At 38.7% G+C, this 21,968-nt stretch overlaps 1 protein-coding gene and 1 long non-coding RNA gene across 5 annotated transcripts in view; one reads left to right on the forward strand and one right to left on the reverse strand.

The window, feature by feature from the left end:
- Nucleotides 1-9,502: 9,502 nt before the first annotated feature.
- On the forward strand, nucleotides 9,503-21,863 carry LOC139827626 (uncharacterized). The gene is made up of 4 exons (XR_011738502.1): nucleotides 9,503-10,133; nucleotides 12,848-12,943; nucleotides 21,080-21,280; nucleotides 21,356-21,863. It is a non-coding gene; the product is annotated as an uncharacterized lncRNA (long non-coding RNA).
- MYOM2 (myomesin 2) overlaps nucleotides 16,806-21,968 on the reverse strand; it is an 83,413-nt gene continuing 78,250 nt past the window's right edge. For all 4 annotated transcript variants that reach the window (XM_065833356.2, XM_065833353.2, XM_065833355.2 and 1 more), the window contains 2 exons: nucleotides 21,724-21,779; nucleotides 16,806-17,880 (listed from right to left, as the gene is read on the reverse strand). In XM_065833356.2, coding sequence (XP_065689428.2) covers nucleotides 17,545-17,880; nucleotides 21,724-21,779 — 392 coding nt within the window. In that variant the 3' untranslated portion in view covers nucleotides 16,806-17,544. The remainder of the gene's footprint in view (nucleotides 17,881-21,723; nucleotides 21,780-21,968) is intronic.

A 21,968-nucleotide genomic window follows, 5' to 3' on the forward strand; every position in this document is an offset into this window, starting at 1 on the left:
TAGGCATTTAGCAAATGTAAATGGTGAGGATTAGGCGGAAGCTGAGAGAGAGATTGAGGATCATGGTTTTGAAGTCATGTGTTTCCTTTCAGTCTAAATCCCCCATCAGATGCCATGGCCTTTATCTAATCTTTGAATGAACAGCTAAAGCATGGCCTATGAAAGCTGTCTCATTCATACAGTCAAGGAAAACAAAGCATGGGACTGCAGCTCATTTAATGCTGGCCAGATAAATGTAATAATGTGGTATTATGCTGAACTGATATGCTTGACTGGTTTCTTGCTGACTGGCCCACAATGTGCTGGAACTGCAGTCTGTGACCTTTCAGGGGTGAAAGTTGCTCCACAGCACTGACATTTACCCAGGCTTTGGGAGTTTCTGTCTCCAAATACAGTGACTGCTTCATGGGAGTTCCTGCCATATTGCACAGAGAAAAAAAAAAAAAAAAAAAAGAGTGGAAAGCAGTGCATAGTGGACTTCAGCAGCTTAGGTTACCAGGATAAGGAAAGGAGAATGTAAGAAATCTAGACATGTAGGCTGACTGTTATCCCCAGGGAGTGGTAGCTCACCAAAACGCTATTAATTTTACAGCTGTGGCTTAAACTGTGTGGATTTTATTGCACAGATGTATAGTGGCTGTTCCCTGCTAGGTCTGTCCTAGTTTCACCTGGTTCTGTTGTTACTTCCGAACTTTTGTTTGTTGATGTCCCTGTCTGTAGGTGTTTCTTCCTGTTCCTCCACTAGATTACTTTCTGTTAGTTTGTCTGTAACAATAATCTGCAGTTGATAAAACCTGAAGATTTTGAAATATATTCAGGAAGCTACGAAATATACAAGGGTCTGACCAAAAGCCCCTGCAATATAATAGATAATACTTATCACTAAAGAGCAGGCAGCGGAGCAGGCAGGCAGCTTTAACGTGCATTAATATCACCACACTGTGAAAACTGTAGAGAGGATAGTGTTGCTCTGACAGATAATTTTGTCAATATCACTGCTTTTCAGTGACCATTTTTTACCCATGTGAATAGTCTTTTGATACCATTAAAAGCATTTTCTTGAATCTAGGCTTTACAATTAAAGCAAAATTAGTGCCCATGCCATTACAATAAAATAGAATGTAAAACAGAAACAAATGAAAATCAAGGGAAAGTATATTGCATTATCTTCTCTCTTGAGTTCAAGATGACTCACAGAATTTTACTGAATTAAAAGGGCCAGCAGCAATAGAAAGATTATTCAGAGTGTGGTAATTTTCTAATGGGGAAGAAAAAATATAGTAGTTCCCATATTACCTACAACCCTACAGCCAGAATAAGGGTGGAGAAACGAAAAAATCCTGGCAGGGACTCAGCATGACACTGGCATTACATGGTGCCACAACAGCCATTCAGAACCACTCACAGCAGCAGTTAGAATATTGTAACTTATGCCACCGGTCTGGTCTGATACACAGCTGGCCCAGGGTCATGGTGATGGCATCCAAAGTAATTTACAGCATCTGTGCACCTTCTCCACGTTATGCTGTGCTGCAGTGAAGAATTTGGATCATTAACTTTAGAGTCTCTTAACTTATGCTTGCATTATGACTGCTGCCTGATGGCATCCTACTCCTATAGCTGTTCCTAGGTTGCCATGACAAACTAAAAATCTTGATGCAATGAGAAGTTAGTAAATCAGATGAGTTCCACAAGGAATTTAGGGCATAGCAGCTCTGCCTCTGATATCTTACCAGATAAACATTTTCATGGCCACTTGACAGTGGCAACAGTTATGACTTCTGTGTACTGCCTCATTAACATTTCCAGGATTCAGCACTCCACAAAAATGCTGCTGTTCTTTGATTCACGAACACTGCAGAACTGCACAGAGGCTGCACTTGGTCAAATATTCATTAACCCATATTTAGGCACCTATGTATGTGACCTGCTTTTGATCATTATTGGGAACTTTTAACACATCTCTTCGGTATCATGAGAGTGTTTCTACTCATTATTAAAAAATCAGATCTTCTTCCTTCTCTTTGTCTTCACCCTTAAGCTAAAAGAACATTTGTTCATTAAGCTGTAAATCATCATTTTAGATGTTGGTAAGCTTTGGGATTTGTTTTGTTTTGTTTTGTTTAACCTATGAGTGTGAGTGAAACTGGTTGATTTACGCATCTTTTTAATGAGCACATCCAGAACTAAGTATCTCCTAGACCTTACTTTTCCCTTCTAAACAGTAAATACTGAAGATCTGTCTTAATGTGAGTTTGATTCAGACTAATCTTCATTTTTACAAAATGGCTTCTATAATATTATTTTATTCAAAAAGTATGAAAAAATAAAGGCTTGTATTTTTCTTGTCAGGAGCAGAGATATTATGTGACAATTATGTTAATAAGCATATAGAAATTTGCTTTAGTGTGGCACAAGCACAAGCAAAAGCTGAAACAATGAAAAGGACAGCACATTTGGTTGGATAAAGAAGCTTATTTATGAGTTCCTGGCTAAAGATAACAGTTCTGTCATTAAAATCATACATGGCATTATTGTATGTTGCAGTAAGTAGATTATTATGTGAATATGATCAAGAAGGCTTCTTGTACACGTAAGCTTGTTGCTGTGCCTGGAAATCAGGCCCCTGTATAAAGGAAAGCTTTGGGTTTGGTTTTAAGCAGGTTCTTTTCTGATAAATCTTGATCTTCACATCATTTTAATTACAGGTGAAGGAAAAATTCATCTCACTATATTCATACATAATTAACTATCAGCCAAATACCTTCAGGTTTATGAAAAATAACAACCTAGGAATGCTCACCTCACAGCCTCTGGGGCTTCATGTGGCCTGTTAGAAAAACTAACCCAGCGTACAGCTGCTTTCAGCATCCCTCTCTTCAGGCAGTTCAGTAGCAACTAAGGAGTAGAAGGAGTTAAGTCTAATAAATGGATTTGCTTCTGTCATGCCATGAGGGAAGAATCACAAGGAAAATTGGTGATGAGGAACAGGTCGTGGTTGCAACAAGGACAGTTCTTGTGGCCTGAGGAGAGCTGTCCCCACCCCAGGCTACCTCCAAGGGAAAAGGCTCCAGAGCAGGTAATTCCAACTTACTCCAGTGGAAACAGCCCACTCCTGAATGCTTTTCTTTGGGTGCACCTGGGGAAGCTACACTTGTAAATGACGTGGACAGAATAAGCCCAGTTATCCTGGGAAGTGTTAAATGCACTTGACTTTCCTCCTTTCCTCTGCGCCAAAGGGTAAATTCTTCTATTTGCTACCTTCAAACTTTTCTGCATCACCACCAGGTTAGAAATGAATTCTTATATTTTAAATTAAAACTGAGGTCCTCACATTAGTCTAGGACTTTGAGACTAAATTATGATGTGGTGCTGTAGAAATTGCAACTGTTGGCAACATTGCATCTAATTGATGGATCTGGAGGTTTTTTTGTAGAAGTTCTAACACCATTCAGCCATGATTTTTACCAGAAATTTGAACGTTAATATAATAAAAACAATGAACACTTATATTTTTAGCAGGATTGTTCCACAGCTTTTTTTAATCCATCCTGTATCACAAACACCACTTGAAAGATAAACCATTCTACTACTAAAATGCAAAATGAATTAATGAGACATAGTACTGTAAACTCTATTTTATTTTCATCAACCTTTTTCATTATCAAGGGAGTGCAATATCAAGTTAGCTTAACTTCTTGACTCACAAGAGAACATGAAGAGCGCACAAATTAAGATTCTCCTGCAAGAATGTTTTTGTGCCAGAATTAAATATGAATGACCAGTTGATTGATAAGCAGAATTAACATGTGCAAGTAAAGTCCTTGTGGACCAAACCTTCCAAGTGCCCAAGAACATGTCACTTAGTCTGACCTGATTTATTTCAACAATACAACAAGCCTGTGACTCAAAATTTCAACAAGGACTTGCACCCAACTCAGTATCATTAATTAACCCCATCTCTGAATGCAAACACAGTTGTATCTTGTCATAAATCTTCCCCAGTAAGTGAGAAGAAACATCTAGTTAAACTTTCCCTGTTGGATACCTATCATTGTTATTGTATTGTGATGACACAGTCACTTATTCTCTTGTTCAAGACCTTGTCCATAAATTCATGAGCTGAAGAAAGAATTAAGGTTTCAATTAATATCACAAGATTATGTGGGACTGGAATTGCTTTATTTTTAAGGCAGGAAGAAAATTAATTGGCCAGCCTGAACAAAAAAATCCCCATAAACTAAGTTGACCAGTAATTATTAAATAACTTGCAATTTAATAAATGTGTAACTAGTCAGAAAGACCCTTCGTCTCAATTGCTGTTGAAAACTATGCCCCATATGTTAATGGATTCTTGTTGGAAATTAGCTACTTGCTTCCAATTTGAATTCTGCTGTCTTCAGTGAGGTTCCTAATACCTGGTTTTGAATGTTTATCAGTCATGCTTCAAGCAACAGAATGAGGGCAGAACTTCAGTATTGCTGATGTTTTCACACGTTACTTTTTGACACGTGCTTTCATGAATGCTGCATCATACAAGACAGAGAATCATCTAACTGTTTCTAGAGGTGTACATGCTGTAGCTCCTATGAAAAACTTATCCCTCTAGGGAGAGATGCCTCAGAGAGAAATTGAGCTTTGATGATGGATCAGTCACTGCATAGAGGTACTCAACTTCTTTCATTTTTTCATTTAATTTCTTCTTTAAATTTTAACAGGTGTGATAAGCTATTATATAAAACATCTATTTTTATCATGTTGTGTTGTCAGAGCTTCCCACATTCCCACTTGTTAATTTTACTCCAACTCACAACTTCCATTTTTTCAATAAAGTCTCACTTACCCGTAATGTTTCTTTTGTTATATTTCTTGTGCCTGTAGTGTGCTACCTTTTCTCTGCTATCCCGTCCTCTTCACTCTGATTTTCCAGGAAGAGTTTAAGCAGTGGTCTGTTAAAGCTTTTCCCTATAAAATGTACTTCCAGTAAATTACAGCTAAGATGTTGTCATTCTGTGTTGAATAGGAATATTGCAGCAGTTGTTATCGAGCTTCTCAAATGTGATTTATGTTGTAAAAGAGTTTATGCAATCAAACAAATCTTAATATATATATATATATATATATATAAAAAGTGATACTTGTGTCTCATCTGGAATTAGCCACTAAAATAAAAATTAAAAAATGGAAAATAAGAGTTATGTGAACTTGCTTACCATTTCTCTTCCAGATTAGGTGTAGGTTCATAATTCAGGCATTTAACATTATTATTCAGGAAAATAAATCTGACAGGGCAGGGCTTCAAAATCAGAAAATGGCACTTAAAATATACAAATCTGTTTTGTGCAAATGCAGTGCTGCTACTCTTCACACAATAGCTCATGACCATGATGGCAAGGTAGTGAAAACAAAAGAAAACCTTGAAAATGAAGTACTGCTACAGGTGAGAAAAATATACGCTAGATCCTTGGGAGCTGTTTTACACCATGTCAGAAGCGCAAGAGAGTCATAAACATTAAGGTTATGGCCACAATGTGCCACTGGAGCTGGATGCAGAGAACCAGAGACACATCAGTGAAACTGGCAGGCCACAGTATCTCTTAATATTTTTTCTATTAAAGATTTTGGCTTTGCAAAACCAAAGCAGAAAGCTGTGTGCATCTCAACAGATGAAATCACTGCAAAGAGATTACTGATATCTGTGCAGTTCCTGCTCTGCCCTATTTGAGATCCATCCCACTGCCAGTCAACCAGAAAAGAACATTTAATCAGATTGTGTAGCCCAAATACAAACTTTCTTTTCTCGGTAGTTTTGTTATTAGTATTTCGACAGGTGGTAAGGAGAAGAAGCTCCTCAAACTAAAGAATATACCTCAGACAGAAGAAAGTGTCCCACTTCTCAAAATGAATAACATATTTTAAGTATTAAGCTTAACAAATCCAGTGTTGTATAGAGCGAAAGGGAGAGGTTTAATGACCAGAAAGTTTCAGATCACAATTTTGCAAGTTTGTCTTGAGGATCTGGTCACAGACTCTCATTTATTTATTTAGAATTACATAGCTGAGCCACTTAGTGAGCTTGGTAGTCTTCACATGTAGAAGGTCAGACCTTGGCAGGGGTGTATCTGTCATAACTAAAACAACTGTTACATCCGATTAGCTTGAACCTTCTTGTGCAGCTCAATCACACATCTCTGCTTCTGATGCCAGTGTCTTCTGCCACGTAACACTTTCAGCAAACTGAAATGTTGTCACTCCCACTATAAATCTCCTCAGATAGCCATGACTATACTCACTACTGATCTTCTTCTCAGGTTGAAAGCTTAGTTAAATGTTTAACTTCCCTCTTTCCTCTCTGCGTGCTCTGGTTGGTGATATTGCCAAGACTTGCTTTACTATCTCTGAGTTGGTACCTTTCCATATCATTCTGGCTTGTGGTCTGACATGGTCTTCTCTAGTTACAGCAGCATCCTTCCTCCAGTTTCTCACTAGTGTCTCTCATCCTGTCACTCTGTCCTATGGATTAGATCTTGTAATTCTTCCAAATTTCAACCCTTTTATCCCACCCACCTGCCATACTCCGCTCCCTGAAAAGCTGCCACCAATAGGAATTGCGGCTAATCAACAAAAGACTTCATAAAATGTACTAACCTAAGATACAGAGAGGCATGCATGATCTCAGGTACTGGAGAGAAATGCATGTCATCCAGCCCATGCTTTTGCCCTGTTACTGCTTTTGTGTCTTCCTATCCAGCTGTGTCGCATTTCACTATTGTCTGTTCCACACACACAGCTGGGTTCGCAGCTCAGCCTGCAGTCTGCTTCCCTTCTCTCTCATGCTGTCTCTTATAGTTTCAAAACTCTCCTCTTTCCCTGCTATTGTCTGTTTTGCAGCCAGTCTGCCCATGATCAGATGCTCTCTGAAGCTGTTCTCTTCCCTCCCTCTACCAGCTGCCCCCAGCATCTCTGCAGTCCCCCTTCCTCTCTCCTCCCTGGGCTCCCTGCAGTCCCAGGCTTCCCACAACCATCTCCCCTCACCTGCTCTGCATCAGCATCAGCCAGCTCCCTCTTCCCACCCTGCATGAATCCAAGAGAAGGAAGAAAATAGATGCTCTTCACTGCAGCATCTAGTTAGGAGGAGAGCACACGTTGCTTCTGGCATCCCAGAGGAGTCATCTCAGGCAAAGGGCAAGCTGCTGCCGGCTGGAGCGTGACCTGTGCACACAGAACCATCAGAGACTTTTACCTCTAGGAAATCTCTACTCATGTGCAAACTACAATTTACCAACTTGGCCAAATTTAGACACATTTTCAAGAAGATGGCAAGAGGCAGTTTTCTTCTGCAGATCTCCTTTCCTGATCCTCTCTATTCAATCTCAAGACAAATTTCAAGGCCAAGTTCCAAATGTCAGAGAGATTGAAACGACAGAGTTTTGAAAGGGCTTTAGTCGTTATAAAATGGTTAATAAACACCTTTTCCAGATATACTTGATATAGTATGTAACATATAGGCACGTAAGTGTATATATGACCTATGTGCATATATGTAATGTACTTCACAGAATTCCTCCTGACTTCAGTCATAAAAACAGCAGATATGTTTTCAAAGAAAGCACTAGTTTCCTCCTGAAATGAAATAAAACAAAAAGAAAAACCTTCTGAGGCAGAGATCTGCCATAAAGAATTTCAGCAAAAACATGTGATAGTTAGTCAAACATATAAGCAACTGCAAACAGGATTTTCAGAAAGGAGTATCTGGTGAGTTTTCTTATGTAGCATCTTTAGTCAGTGGGAATACAGATTTCAGATAGAAATAAATATCTTAATTTTATTCACATAAATAGATCCATGAAAGATAGATTTTTTTCTTGCACAAAGTTGCTACTTGAAATCACGTCAAAAAGTTTCAAGATCATTAAACTTGGCTTTTAGTGTGAATTTTATTGCATTGCAGGTAGGATCAGGATGGCAATATCGAAACAATGAGTGAAGGTACTACTATCAGTTAGCATAAATACTGTACATACTCTATGCTTTTGTCTTTGTGTGGTTTCATGTGTGTTTTCTATCTTATTCTCCTCAATAAAATAAGCCCATTTAGTGGAAAACAAAAACTAACAATTGCATGAAAATACTTTTTAAAAAGGAGGACATTTAAAATCAATGCGGCAAAAGAATTAGCAACAATAAAAATAACACAAGGGTTTGCTTTTATTTTTTCATAAAACATATGTAATGCCTGTGTATACATTATACTAACACTATAGATTATTCTGCATGACGAATTGAAAGAAGATATTAAATTGTCATTTTTGCTACATTTTTCCCCCTTAGCTCAGGCAATGAATATAGACCAGCCAATTGTTATTCTGTCTGTGTTTCTAGTCAATGCTAGTTGCTTTGGCACAAACCCAGTTTTGCATTATTTGAGTTGCAAACACTGCAGAGATCTGTTTATCTGTTGATCCAAAATACCTGAATGCATTGGGGATGTTCAGAAAACGAGAATGCTACCAGTGGTCTTAGGTTTTGCAGTCCTTGCAGAAACATTATTACAAAACACATACTTCAGGCATATTTGATATAAACAGAAATCAGAGTTTTTTCAGTGTTGTTTTAGACTTAGTTTTCCTTTCTTTGATTAGGAATTTTAAATTGAAATATTCTGCATGTGAATTTTCTATTTGACAGATGTTTATTCACAATAGTTTGCCCTGAATGTTTATAGCACAGAGATGTTTAGGACTCGAGTGCTCCCACTCCCTCTGCTATCCCATCTTTCCATCTCCTTTAAAGGGGGATGGAGAAGGGTAAGAATTATTTGCATTAAATAGTGTAACTGACCCAGTATAGGCAAAGAATTAAGCTATAATTTGTAAAAATAGAAAATTAAGTTAGTTTTTGCTCGATATCAGTACAGTAATTTTGTTTTCCTGTTAATTTTTGACATTCCTCTTGGGACAATGAATGGCCTAATTCAAGCCTTTGGAAATCCACGAATGCCTCCCTTGAATTCAGTGGCTTCACTTCCTACCATCTGTGAGGAAACTGAGTTACATCCTGCTTTTCTTCACCCTCTAGCAGATCCACAGGCTTCTCTGCATTTGTCATGGATTTCCAGGTACTTGTTCAAGCATAAGAACAGGTCAATTGTGATAACTGATGTCTATCAAACTGATGTTTGTGATTCAGCAAAGAAGGAGATGGTCAAGGAAAGGCTCACTATGTGTGAAAGACAAAACACTTGAAAGAATAAATAAATTGAATAGGAAGTCAATTGAGATTTGGGAATGTTTGAAAAAAAATCAAAGTTTAGGTGTGAGCTCAATGCAGGTTATCTCATGCAGTCAAGCATGAGACAACAATCAAAGCCCTCTGACAAGTACATGTTTGGTGTTTTGTATTTTGATTTGTTTTTTGTTTTTGTTTTTTTAATTGGCAATGAAACTATGTGGTCTTTCTATCCATTATATTATCTTTTTTTCCATTATCTGATCCCAGAGAACTCCTACTTAAAGGGAAGAAACACAAAGGGATGCCCGTGTGCCAAGGTTTTCACTGTCTCAAATAATTTCAATAGACTACGTTGAAGGCTCAAGCTATGAAATTAGAATATATCCCAAGAAAGTCTTGGGAACAAATGTTCTTCCTACAGTCAGCATTTGCCAACTCCTCTACATCTTTGAACAGCTGCAGAAGGCAGTTTTTTCTACATTTTGCACTTTCATATCAGATGTTTGCAAAGCTGAAGAATAAGTAAGAAACCCTAATGTAGCAACCCAAACATCAAGATACAATATCACCTGAAAGAATAAAGATGAATATAAGCAAGCTGCCAATCCTGAAATGCCTGTAGAGTGTCTATAATTATAGCCTGAGGCCTCAGGAGGAGACTTGGGAGCACGGTTACTGCAAAGTCATTGAACTATGGCATTTTCAATTAAAACCTGTCAGGCCCAAAGGGACTGTACTCAGGTGGAAGAGGAATTACTAACTGTGTTGTTCATAATGAAATAGTCCTATCAGTTCACGTTTTGGCTTGGGATGGACACAAGGGCTGACCAGAGACCATCAGAAATTATCACGCAGAACTCTCAAAGTGATGGAAACTATATTTGAGTCTTCGGTACTATGAGGTAAGGATAAGGTTCTGAGAATGGAAATCATGGTTAATTAAATGGACTGCAATACAGGTACTTGATTATACAGGAGACAGAAAGGTCTGCAAGAGATACTCTCTGATTTGTGATGGGATACTTCAGGCAGTCACAACAGGATAGAACACAGGGTTACTTCAGGTGAGTATGCCTGAAAAGAATAAGATCCATAGGAATTTAGCTGCCTGAAACCGGTAAAAAGAGAGCTGTGCATGTAAAACATGATTGTGTTTAAAGGGAACAGAAAAGTACATTTAAGACCTGATGACAAAGTGAAACAGGTCTGATGTCACACGTGGAGAAAAGAGACACATGCAACACATGCTGACCAGGCTTAAATACCAAACAGACTGGAGCAGCAGAGGGTATGTGCCAAGGTAAGGAGAAAGGTCTCACGAGAGCCCGACCCGTTCCTGAAAGGTCAGCACATAACCTTTAACAGCCAAAGCTGCCACAGGTGTTTATTTTACATGACCAGGAGGTCTGTCCAAAAGCCAAGAAGAAAATTGGGAAGTTTAAGGTATAAGCCTGTAAAGTGCTATATACATTACAGAGGAGTTCAAGTACTAATGTGCCAGTTAATCATAACCCATCAGTGGCAAATGATGATAAAAAAGCATCACAGACAGGAAAGGGTCAACATCCAGAAATGCTGGGTTCAGCTATCAGCAATACAGGGACACATAAGCTGCTGAACCAAACATTTTATTTTCATTAGGATAGGTTTGCTTGCTGGAAGTGGTTATGAAAACAGCAGGCCACATAGGCTCAATTATTTACTTACTAACAGGACACTGAGTCTTGATGCTGCCACGTACACATTTCATATGGCTACTGATGCTTGGACGTTTTAGTTACAACCTCTGCTCGTAAATTAACCAGTGCTAAGCCACCAGCACTGAACTTCATTAGCTACTACTTTTATTTCTCCAGGCTGACCTTAGCAGAGTTTTGGTGCAGGTCAATTCACACACTCCAAAACACCTCCTGACTTGAAGTTAGGGTGGGTAGATACTCTCTCCAGTGGGCAGTTCAGATGACATCAGACTTTGAGGTGGATGCTGGAAGAGGTTAATGTAATGTGTACAGGATGTTGGCCTAAGGACTAGATAACCAACCCTGGCACTGTTTTATTTACTGATACAGATTCTGCCATTAAAGTAGTATAGGAAGACAGAAGACTGAATGACATAGGAACACAGATCATACCAAGAAACCACGAAGTCTAGAGGATAACAGAGTTGAACAGAAAGATAACTGGGAACTAGGTAGTGACAACCAGAAGGCAAAAGCAGAGAGGTCAATACCAGGACCAGGAGGATTCAGAGCTTTGGCCAGTCACTGAGCTGCCTTGGGCACACTGGAAGAACTTCAGCATATGGGAACCACAGAATTGTGCTTCTCCAGCCAGAAGGAGTGCCTGGCCAGCACTACAGAGAAACTGCACATGAGGCATGTCTAAAGGACTTAGCAAAAGGGCACTAACCGACCATGAAAGGCTTACAGCAGCTATTCATGGAGGTGTTGCCATGGAGTGATGGCATTGAGAGTAGCAAAGACAGAAACAAGTCCCACACTAACCGAAACATCACAGCGAATCAAAAACTGGGATGTTTAAAAGAATAGAAGGCCTAACACAATGTCTTGTTAAAGGCCAAATCATTAGACTCAACCGTGAGTTGGGACCAACTGGCAGCTGGAAGTCAGCAAATGCTTGCACATGGATGTGAAGAGAAGGCAGCAAAGACTACAAAATACAAGAGTTCAGTAGAGGAAACCAGCATGTAAAAACACAGCAAAAATTCCAACTATTATGAAGCATCTCTGTAAATAGATCTTTTAACTAAAGAGCTAATTAATTTAGAGAAAAGTGCTGCAGAATTTATCACATGTAGCTTCAAACATCAGCCATGTAGAAGTCTCCCATTCAACCTGCTTATACTAAGCTTTCTTTACAGTCAGTGGAAAGAATAGACATCATTCATCTCACTTATTTGAAACACCTGCTTTAGAATGACATGACTTGTGCCCTACTAGTACTTGTGTCTCTCCATTTTCTAAGAAGGGAGTTTCAGTGATTAGCTCAGATGGAGACATCTGCATGTGGCCTCATAACTCCCAGCCAGGGAGTCGTCTTGTGTTTTACCTCCCATTAAGCACCATGCAGGAGGTTGATTGCCATTTTCATATGTGGAAGGCATTTTTTCCCAGACAGCAAAAGTGGCACACGACTATGTGGGGTTCTTTTTCATATATTATCTTGCAATCAGGAGGGTTGGCTTTTGGGTTGATTTACAATTGTCGGTTTGGCTTTTAGTGCACTTCTTCCTTCAAAATGGTCCAGTGGAGGTCACTAAGTCAGCAGACTAAAATTTTGATAATTATTTTTACCATGATTCAAAATGATAAAGAGATACACCGGCTTTGCCTTTAACAGAAGTTATAGCTCTTTCCGTCTACCTCTCTTCTACATGCTGTGTGCACCAACTCATCAGATGGATAATGGCTTCCCACAGAGGTCCTCGGCAGGGTGGAGGGCAAATTATCTCTTGGGGGACACTGGTGCCTGATGAAATCTGCATGTGACAACCCTGCTGGGTTGGTTAGGTTACCATGGGAAAGACTTTAGCTGTAGCTATTAACCATATACTTCTAATTGCAGTAGGTTGTCTTAAGTATCTTTTTTCTTTCAGACTCTTGGCTGTGCAATATTAATGTAACAGAGGAGCAACAATAACAGAAAATGAAGTTACACTAACTTAAAAAAAAGGAGACAAGTTTATTACGAGGTAACAGTCCTTTAATGCACCCACACAAAGTTCAAATGTTCATAAAGGAAATTACATGAGGTCAAGTGTGCTATTTTTAGAATATAACAATCTGATAAACCTTGAGCTAATACCCGAGGACAAAGCTCATACTGAGTTACTGCACATTCCAATGAGGAATGAAATATTAATATAGAAGGCTACTGGTAGTTTCTTGCAGGTCTCGACATCACTGAATCTTGCAGTGGCAGCGCTGAGAGCCAGATCCTGCACTCTTTGCTCCCAAACTTCTCATGAATTTCAAATGGAATCATATCTGTGTAAAGACTGAACAAAAATTCTAGGGTGTGGGTCTTGCAGAATCACAAACAGTGTTTTGAAAACCCGTGGATGCTGTTAAGCCTGAGATGTTTGCCTTTAGAGCTCTAATTCAAATCTCTCTTTGAAAATATAGTTGATATGCTGTGGTTTTCATATTCTAAGGAGAAATTTGATGTAACATGAGTCTTGCAATATTTTACAACGCATGTTTAACCTTTTAATGTGCGTCATGCAAAGATTAAGAGGCAGCATTATTGCCTGCAAAATCACCTGCTATTTCCTGGAAACAGTCATTTGCTGGACCTGTCCTTGTCACTGGCAAAAGTATAATGCTTTTAATAATCTCCCATTCCCTAAGTGATGTGTTTGCATCAAAATGATGGATATGCTATAGCTGGCAGAATTTTTTAAGAACTGTTCATTTCTATCTTGTTCTTCTGGTGCCATCTAGAGGTTTTATTCTTAATTCTACAAAACAGAAAATAAAGTGCTTTGTTATATTTCTAAAGCTTCCTTTAAAAACTGTCTGTGCATTAACATCACTTAGGGTCCTATTATCACTGAACCTCTGTCTCCATACAAGAGCAGATTAATGAAGTGTGCACAAGTTTTTGAGCTGTGGGATGCAAGTGAACCTTATGAGCTGGGGAAAGATTTACACTAGAGGCAAATATTGTTGTAAAAAAAAATCTTTTCCTCATAAAAAGCACCTGTAAATTGGCCTTAGGAGGAATTTTCATAGAACTTGTTTTCAAGAACATAAACAGTAACATATCAAAGCTGATTCAAAGGAAGCAGGTGCTTGGAGAAAAAGCAGCCTTGCCAGCCTTGTAGCAGAATGCCAAAATGACAGACACAGCCACAGCTTTGGCCCATCAGCACAACTGGCTGACATCTGCCTCCCGTGACAAGTCGATGATGCTCTGTTTCACGCTAGCATTGCCTAGTAGAGCACAACATGAAACTCAGGCAACAAAAAACTTAATAGCATGACAGAAAATCATTCTAGTAGAAGCATTTCTTCTTAAAGATAACAGAAAATTTTAATTCGCTGTAATGGACCCCTATATTTGTAAAAAACAACAGTCTAGATTCAGACCCAGTATAAATGGGTCATACTCCCTTGATCTTAGTATGGGTAGGCTCATTTGGCACCAGATCTTCTCCAGAAAATCATATTTTCTTCTCTTCCCCTTCAAAATGTTTATTAATTAAGCTAATGCTGACACCAAGTCTGTGAAGGGTGTGTGCAAATGCTAATATGCCTCATCATGTATTCCATCTGACTTGATTACCAGAGCATCCGATTTGTCCCTCTAATATCATCCAATTGTATTGTCCCTCCAGGCGACTAAGTGCACATTCACTCTGAAAAAATAGTCCCTTTTAAACAGAGCTGGCCAGCTAGCACTGATAACAAGATTTTTAAATGGGTACAGAAGAATCAAAGGTACACTGAACACTGAAAAATGTGAAACAGTTTATATGAAGTCCTTAGCCTTTTGAATACAATGTTCCTGTGAATGATAATTTCTGTACTTCAGCAGAGGATTAACTGTCATAATAAATTATTTCTTTTGCCTGGAAGGAAATAAGTGAAGCTTGCTTAACTAAGGAGGCCAGCTAAAGGTACAACCGAGATGAGACTAACCTTGTCTCCTGTGCCCAAGGATACCTATGAAAAGCTGCCATAACATGCAATAATTTGATAGTCTCAGCTAAAATTAACCTGTGTACTGTATAAGGAGATAAGAATAATATTAAATTCTTGCTGATACTCACTTTGTATTCTGTGGAGACTGGCTCTGATGTTTTGTGAGCCTGCATAGTAAGATTTTGAAAATCTTAAAGGCCTTTAATAAGAAATTAGAATAGAACAGAAGAAAATTTGAGTTATTTTATTGAGATTTGCTGAAGTTCTTGTGATGACAGATTAATTTTGAGATATTTTTCTTACTTTGATAGATATTTGGAGGATAAATCCTTGCTTTGCCTTGTATCCTAAAATCTCCTAATTAGACTACCTCACAGCAAGACTCCTTGAGTTTTTTACCCTCTCAAACACTTTCATTCAATGACCAAACACAGAATGTGGTTCCATAGCCACTGTTCATCGGCTCTAAGTACACAAATCTTTTAAAAAGCTGTTTATTTAAAATCAAAATATCTTTTTAATACAGTGTGATTAAAGACTATTTCCTTTCCAGAGCTGGTCTGTTGCTTTTATCATGACTACTCTCATATATCAATGAGTTGCAAAGGAGACTTGCAATTTTTCTTACTTGAGGAATCTGAAACTACAATGAAGCCATCCTCCTCATTATCTCTTCAAACCATCCTGTTCTTAAATAGTCTGCATTACCATACTCTCAGTCCTCCCTTCCTTACTGAAAACTAAGATAAAGTACGAGAAAGGGAGAAAACCTCTTAAATCTAGCATTTTACATGCTCAATTGAGAAGTAGAAGGCCTAGGTCTAGTTTCTTTTTCAGTGCCTGTTTACCTAGTCAGACAAAGTAAAAAAGGATAAATAGAAGCAGCACTTCCAGGCACAGGGGAGACTGGGGATTAGTGCACTGCTTTGGTGGTCAGAGATACAGGTTCAAATCCCCAAGGATGGATAGGAGGGGGAAGGAGAATGTGGGTCTCCTGTCTCCCAGATGAGTGCTCTAGCCTGCTGTATCTGACACCTTGTAAATTGGCTTCTCATTTCCTCTGTGAAGAATTTATTTGCCAGACAAAACAATGGAAGGTCCATTTCACTTAGATGAGGGAAAAAACACACACACACACACACAGAGAAACAAACAACCAAAAAACCCCCCCTCTGAGATTAAATTTACTATGAAACTGTTCATTTTCCTGGGGGTGGGAGGGGGTGTCAGTTTATCTGCTGGAAAAAATAAATATGTTTCCATATTTTCCACACTTTAACTCAGAGGGTGTCAGAGATTTTGCATCGTCTTTCAGCTGTGACCCCAAACACAAGTTACAGTCCAAAGTGCTTGTGCCCCACAGTTTTATCCAGTTTCTCCAGTGAAGATCTTTCAGTGCCATCTCTCCTGTCCAGCCCTCCTCCGAGCTCTGCTGTCTCCCACAATGCTTCCTTTTCCCCACATTTATTCTACAGACTGGGAGAAGTCACAAGAGACAAGGACTGAATCCCAGCTGTTTGTGTCACCAGTGTTACTTACCATTAGAAGAATTCTGCTGGAAGCGGGTTAGAAAATAACAAAGGTTCATCTAGGTAGATAAATGGACTTTCATTGAATAGGGAACCTGATGTGAAAAAAACAGGGCTGCAAACACTCAGTCATGTATTTTATGACAGATATGCAAGTAATCCTGCTGAAAATGTTTCATGATAAGCATTTATTGAAATCTTTGCCTAGCAGAACATCACCCTGGGAAGAGTTCTGTTGTTCTTTTGGATAGAGTAGAATCAAAGAGATAATTATCTTAAGTGACTGAATTGTGTACATGTCTTTTGGTACTAGTTTAAGCTTGCATCTTGACCTGTATTGTAAAGAGTAAAATTAATGTCACAAGTGCCACCCAGTGACTGTGATTAAGCATAATTTGCATTCTTTATTGAAAGTCGATAGTCCACATGCTACCAGCTGTGAAATTGTGCAATAAGCAATAATTAAACAATGAAAGAGTAAACACAACTAGTTAGGTTTGATTTGGAGCAGTGAGTAGCAAAGGTGACTTTAAAAGTTTTATTAGCACAAAGCAAGAAAATTGAAATACAATCATGTGACCTATGCTGCAAGGAGAAAACATTAAACAGTTGTAAAAGTCTACTAAGGTCATACTAAAAAATAACAGTATCACTACTAAATAGATACTACCCACTAGACTCACAGGATCAGAAGCTTCAAAGTCAAAGCGTCTGTGTGTGTAGCAAAGCAGGAACTATCTGTGAATATGTATGTAACTGCAGTTCACTACCTTTACTGATAGAATGTTTGTTCTCAGAAGGTTGTTGGGTTGTTTGGGGTTTTTGCAGAGGGTTAGGGAGGGTGGAACTGAAGGTTTACAGTGTGCAGTTTGTGCAGTTGCCATTGCATATGGGAACCTCTGGCAGGCATTTGGCTTTTTGCGATTTGCAAGTCCCACCCTATTACATGTATTCAAATTGAGATTGTTGCAAATGTGTACAGCACCATAGCACAGCTACCTCCCTAAAGCAGACTCCCAAAATTTCAGTTTCTCTTTGGACGTTACCAATTAGCTAGGTGTGGGAGTACCTTAACTCATGTATTCTATGATTTTGTTTGTCAAATGTAGTGTCAAGCTTTACTTACTGGATGTTGCCTCAGCTTTGAGGACTTCTTCTGATGGTGGTATTGGCCTGGGTTTAGCAAGCTGGCCAGGTTTAATTTCAGGCATTTTTTCACCATGTCTATAAACACTTACAGTAACATCCACTGTTTCCCCACCATATTTGTTCTTGACGTGGATGCTATATTTGCCTGAGTCTTCTGAGGTCACTCCCTTGATTGTTAAACTGGCATATTTCCCTTGTTCCAGTGAAAATGCATAGTGCTCGTTAGCTTCAAAGGCCTTGTCATTCTTGAACCAAACCACTTCAGGGTCAGGATTTCCAAATACGGTACAGGTCAGATTCAGTGTCTGAGGGAGGAAAAAAAAAGTAATTTTGAGGATTAGTCATATTTGTTTAACCAGAATATTCTCAGGATTGCTTTCAGGAACTTCTTATTCCTAGTTAATTAAAGTAAGACAGATATCATGTTCCTGTGGACTAAAAAGTAGAGTTCCTAATATTTTTTATTATTATTATTTAATCTTTTCACCATCTTACCAGTGACTGTGATGCAGTAATAGCCTCAGGGTAACAATGTCTGAAGATGGTAAGTTGGACTGTCATTGCAGTCCTGCCTGCAGGAGACTCCTGACAACCCATTAGTCTGACATGAGGTTCAGGCAATGATAGGTTTAAAAACATCCTTGAAGTTTCCCTGTACACAGCAGGGAGGAGAACCGAGCAAATCTTTTCTGACCAAGGCCTCATGAGGTTATTGCTTGAGATGATTACAAGAAAAAAATCACTTAAAAATAGAGTACATAACAGGAATCATTGCACATTGATTCCAGGTGCTGCTGACTAGTAAAATGGAAATATTTCATGAAGAATAAATAATACATAAATGTTGTGAAAGTGTTACACATATGTGTAGCATATACAGAGAATAGCTGAAATGATCTAGTGGGCCATAGTGGCAGCTCAGGTATTTCCCAAGGTCTGAACTGAGATTGAAGAGGCCTATAAAATTTTCATGATCATTCTTCCAAATTTTTATGTAGTTACCGCTGAACCCCATTTTGACCACCATAAGTATATGTAAACTTTATGTATTTAAGTACAGTGTTGACATAATAAATGAAATAATCATCTGAAAAGCTGCATTGATTAGTGCCTACTTTGTCCACCTTTTCTTGAAACTCATTCTGTTCAAAATCCTGCCCTAAATGGCTAAAAGTCACATTAAGAATATCATATATACACCTTTGTGTTAGAGGAAAACCAAACTAACAAACAAAAACAAACCAACAAAACAAAACAAAAAAAGGACACCTGATAGTTTCTACTAGAATGCTTCCTTATATTCCCTCCCCTCCATATTTCCTTTCAGGTTTTGCCAAATCCTGACCCAAAGGGAGCAGAGAAAGTCTGCCTGTGTGCAACCATGCATGTTTTTGTGTGGTGTTTTTCTTGAATTATGACGACAGAATAGTTGTGATATAACTCAGAGAAAAATATAAAACAGGAGGAAGGTTTAAGTGATCAAAAGTGCCATATGTTCACGAACAGAAGCAGGCTTGAATACTACATGCTTCTGAAGGGGAATGTTGAAGGAAGATTTACATGCCTAGTGACAACCTCATGTGTGAGTTTCCTATAGGATGTACAGTTAACTAATAGCCTATAGGAACTAGCCTTACTATAAAATATTTAGAGTCTGATGGAAACACAAAACTAAAATGTTAGTAAATCAATGTCTAATAGCATGAGTCTAAATCTTACTGTCCTTTCCGTAACTCGGGCAACATTTCATGATTATTGCCCTCCAAAGTGACCTCATTTAAGAGGAATTAATAATTAATTCATAACAATTAATCAAGTCTTAATAAGTTAATACTAAAAACTTACCAGAGAACAGATATATTCCACAGTAATTTTAGATCATTTGGGCCTGTTCTACTTTATTAAATTATAGATGTGACCTGAAATCATTTATACTCTCTTAAGAAGCACTGGTAAATCTTTGTCTTATGTGCATATGTTTGTGTGGTTATACCATTCCATTGAATGAGGAAAACTGTTCACTCTTGTCCTTTTTGTACAGTTCACTTCTCACACTTGTACTTACACAACTCTTGCATAGTACCTATGCACATTTAGTTTAGAGGTGTTTTTAAAATTTCTCTTCCTTGTGATCCATGGTGTTTTGCCTGATTTCAGGAATCAGAGCTTTCCTCTTCATGCATTCAGTTATTTAATCCTCACACAATTAGATGTCCTTTGAAGCCCTTTACTTCTGGAAACACACTACATAGTATTTCCTTAATTTAAGGTTGTACCTTTTAGGGCATGATTGTATGAGAAAACTGCAGCTAGTCTGTCCTTGCAGTCAGAGGTGACTTCACCAAGCTATTTTCTTAGAGGTAGACTGTTTTAAGATGTAGGTCATAGAGTGGCTTACACCTAACCTCCTAAAAGACTAACTTTCTTGCTCTGAGGTGCCTCTGTCTACCACAATAAGAAGATACCTCATGTGAACACCCATTAAAGATAAAGGAAAGAACGGGCCAAGAGGAAAATATCTCTGGTCCAGAGTCGTGCAGCTTTCATCATCCACTGCAAGGGCCACATGTTCATCCATCTTTCTAGAGAGACTGCTCCTGGGTATCCAGAAAATGGCCAAGTACACGCAAAGTTGGGAGACTTATGTGCAAACTCTTACTCCAGTGATAAGAAAGACAGTTCCCGCACAGGACACCTCAGCTGTAGTCTCTGAAAATGCACTTCACACAAGAGACATAAACAGCCTGATCAACATACCCCTGATAACCAGCAGATGGTAGGAGTCACATTGGCTCGTGAGCTATAGTCAGTCAGAACAAAAGTCCATCTAGCTCTTTTAGAGGTCAAAAGCAACTGCTTCAGAAAGTGTAAAAAAATACAGAGCATAAATAGTATGATCCTATTCCCAGTACACCTTCCTGCTTTCCACAATTTGGTTGCTTTTAAACTGGTTACGAGCACAAGTTTTACTGAGAACACTGTATTCAATGGTCCCTGCTGGACTTCTTTTAACGGTAATGCCTATTTTGTTTTTCCACCAAAATTTATTTTTCCCTAAGGTACTAAGGTACAAATTAATTATGAACCACTTTAAAAAAATACTTCCTTTTGATTCTTTAAAGCCTGTAATGATCACGTAATTAGGCACTCCCTAGTTCTTGTTCTGTGAGAAGTGCTGGATAATCATACCCCAGTACCTCCTCTACACCATGCACAATGCTGAAGATTTCTTCTTCTTTTTTTTTTTTTTACCCTGTTATCATTCAGTAGTTTTTCTTGCCAGACTGAAGACCTAGTTTCTCCTCATGGGGAAGGACAGCGCACCTAATAGAAGAAGATTTGCTTCAGGAGCAAGAGACAAGAACTTGCTGTCTGTGTGAGAAGGATGAAAAGAGTTAATCTTTCCTGGACTGAAGGCTTGGGTGTTTGGACTCTGGAAGACTCTCCTTGCACCTGTGAGGACTAATATCAGCTCAGACTAATAGTCTTCTCCTTCTGTTTTAGTATCCAGAGACTCTGCATTGAGGTTGCAAAAGATCCAACTCCAACATGACAAAAATCCCAGTGAGAGACACCAGTCAGTAAGCATAATGGAATTTCATCTCCACCACTCAAACTGACCTAGGAAAAAACTTTGTGAAGGTTTACCAGTTTTGACTTTGTATCTGGGCATTCATTTATCTACGTCTGACATGCTGGAGAATGGTAATTAATTTTTGTTTCTGTTTTACTGGCCCCCAAAGTGCCTGCTTCCTCCTGCCTCTTCATTTTTTTCTACAGGGCAGGAGTGGACTCTCCTCTTGAACTGCTCTGCTCAGCACACAGAGCTGAAAGCCAGCCCGGATTTGAGGATGCAGTTAACTCAGAGTGTGTACTGAATCAGCACAAGACCAGTGCCTCCTCTGGCTGACCTTCCTTGCCTGCGATCTGAATCAGGCTGTGACTCCTCTGATTGTACAGTCAGCATACGTTACCTATGCTCACTCAGACTTTGCATGTGTCTCAATTAAATAACTACCATTAGGTGGTTTAAATTATCCTCCTTCTGCTTGCAGCTTCTATAAAATCATCTGCATTCCCTTCCCTTTTGCTGTCAAAGCAAAATTCTCACCAGTCAGCAAGACCTGTAGACAAAAAGAAGTCCTTACCTTCCCATCCATTATAGTAACGACATCAGGCAAACCCCCAATGACTTTACCACGATCTAGAAGTCAAAGAAAAATATATGAACCATGTGAAGTTTAGTCTTAGACTTCAAACTTATTCATTTCTTAATAATTTTATAACTTGGTGCCACATTAGTCACAGCTGTTGTTTGGACTTGTCTTTAAAAAACCTGTAACCTGTGGTCAGTTAAAAGTAAAATAATACAAATTTTGTGATATTTTGGGTT

Source organism: Patagioenas fasciata, chromosome 3, assembly GCF_037038585.1.
Source record: "Patagioenas fasciata isolate bPatFas1 chromosome 3, bPatFas1.hap1, whole genome shotgun sequence".
In the NCBI taxonomy this organism is placed as follows: Eukaryota; Metazoa; Chordata; class Aves; order Columbiformes; family Columbidae; genus Patagioenas; species Patagioenas fasciata.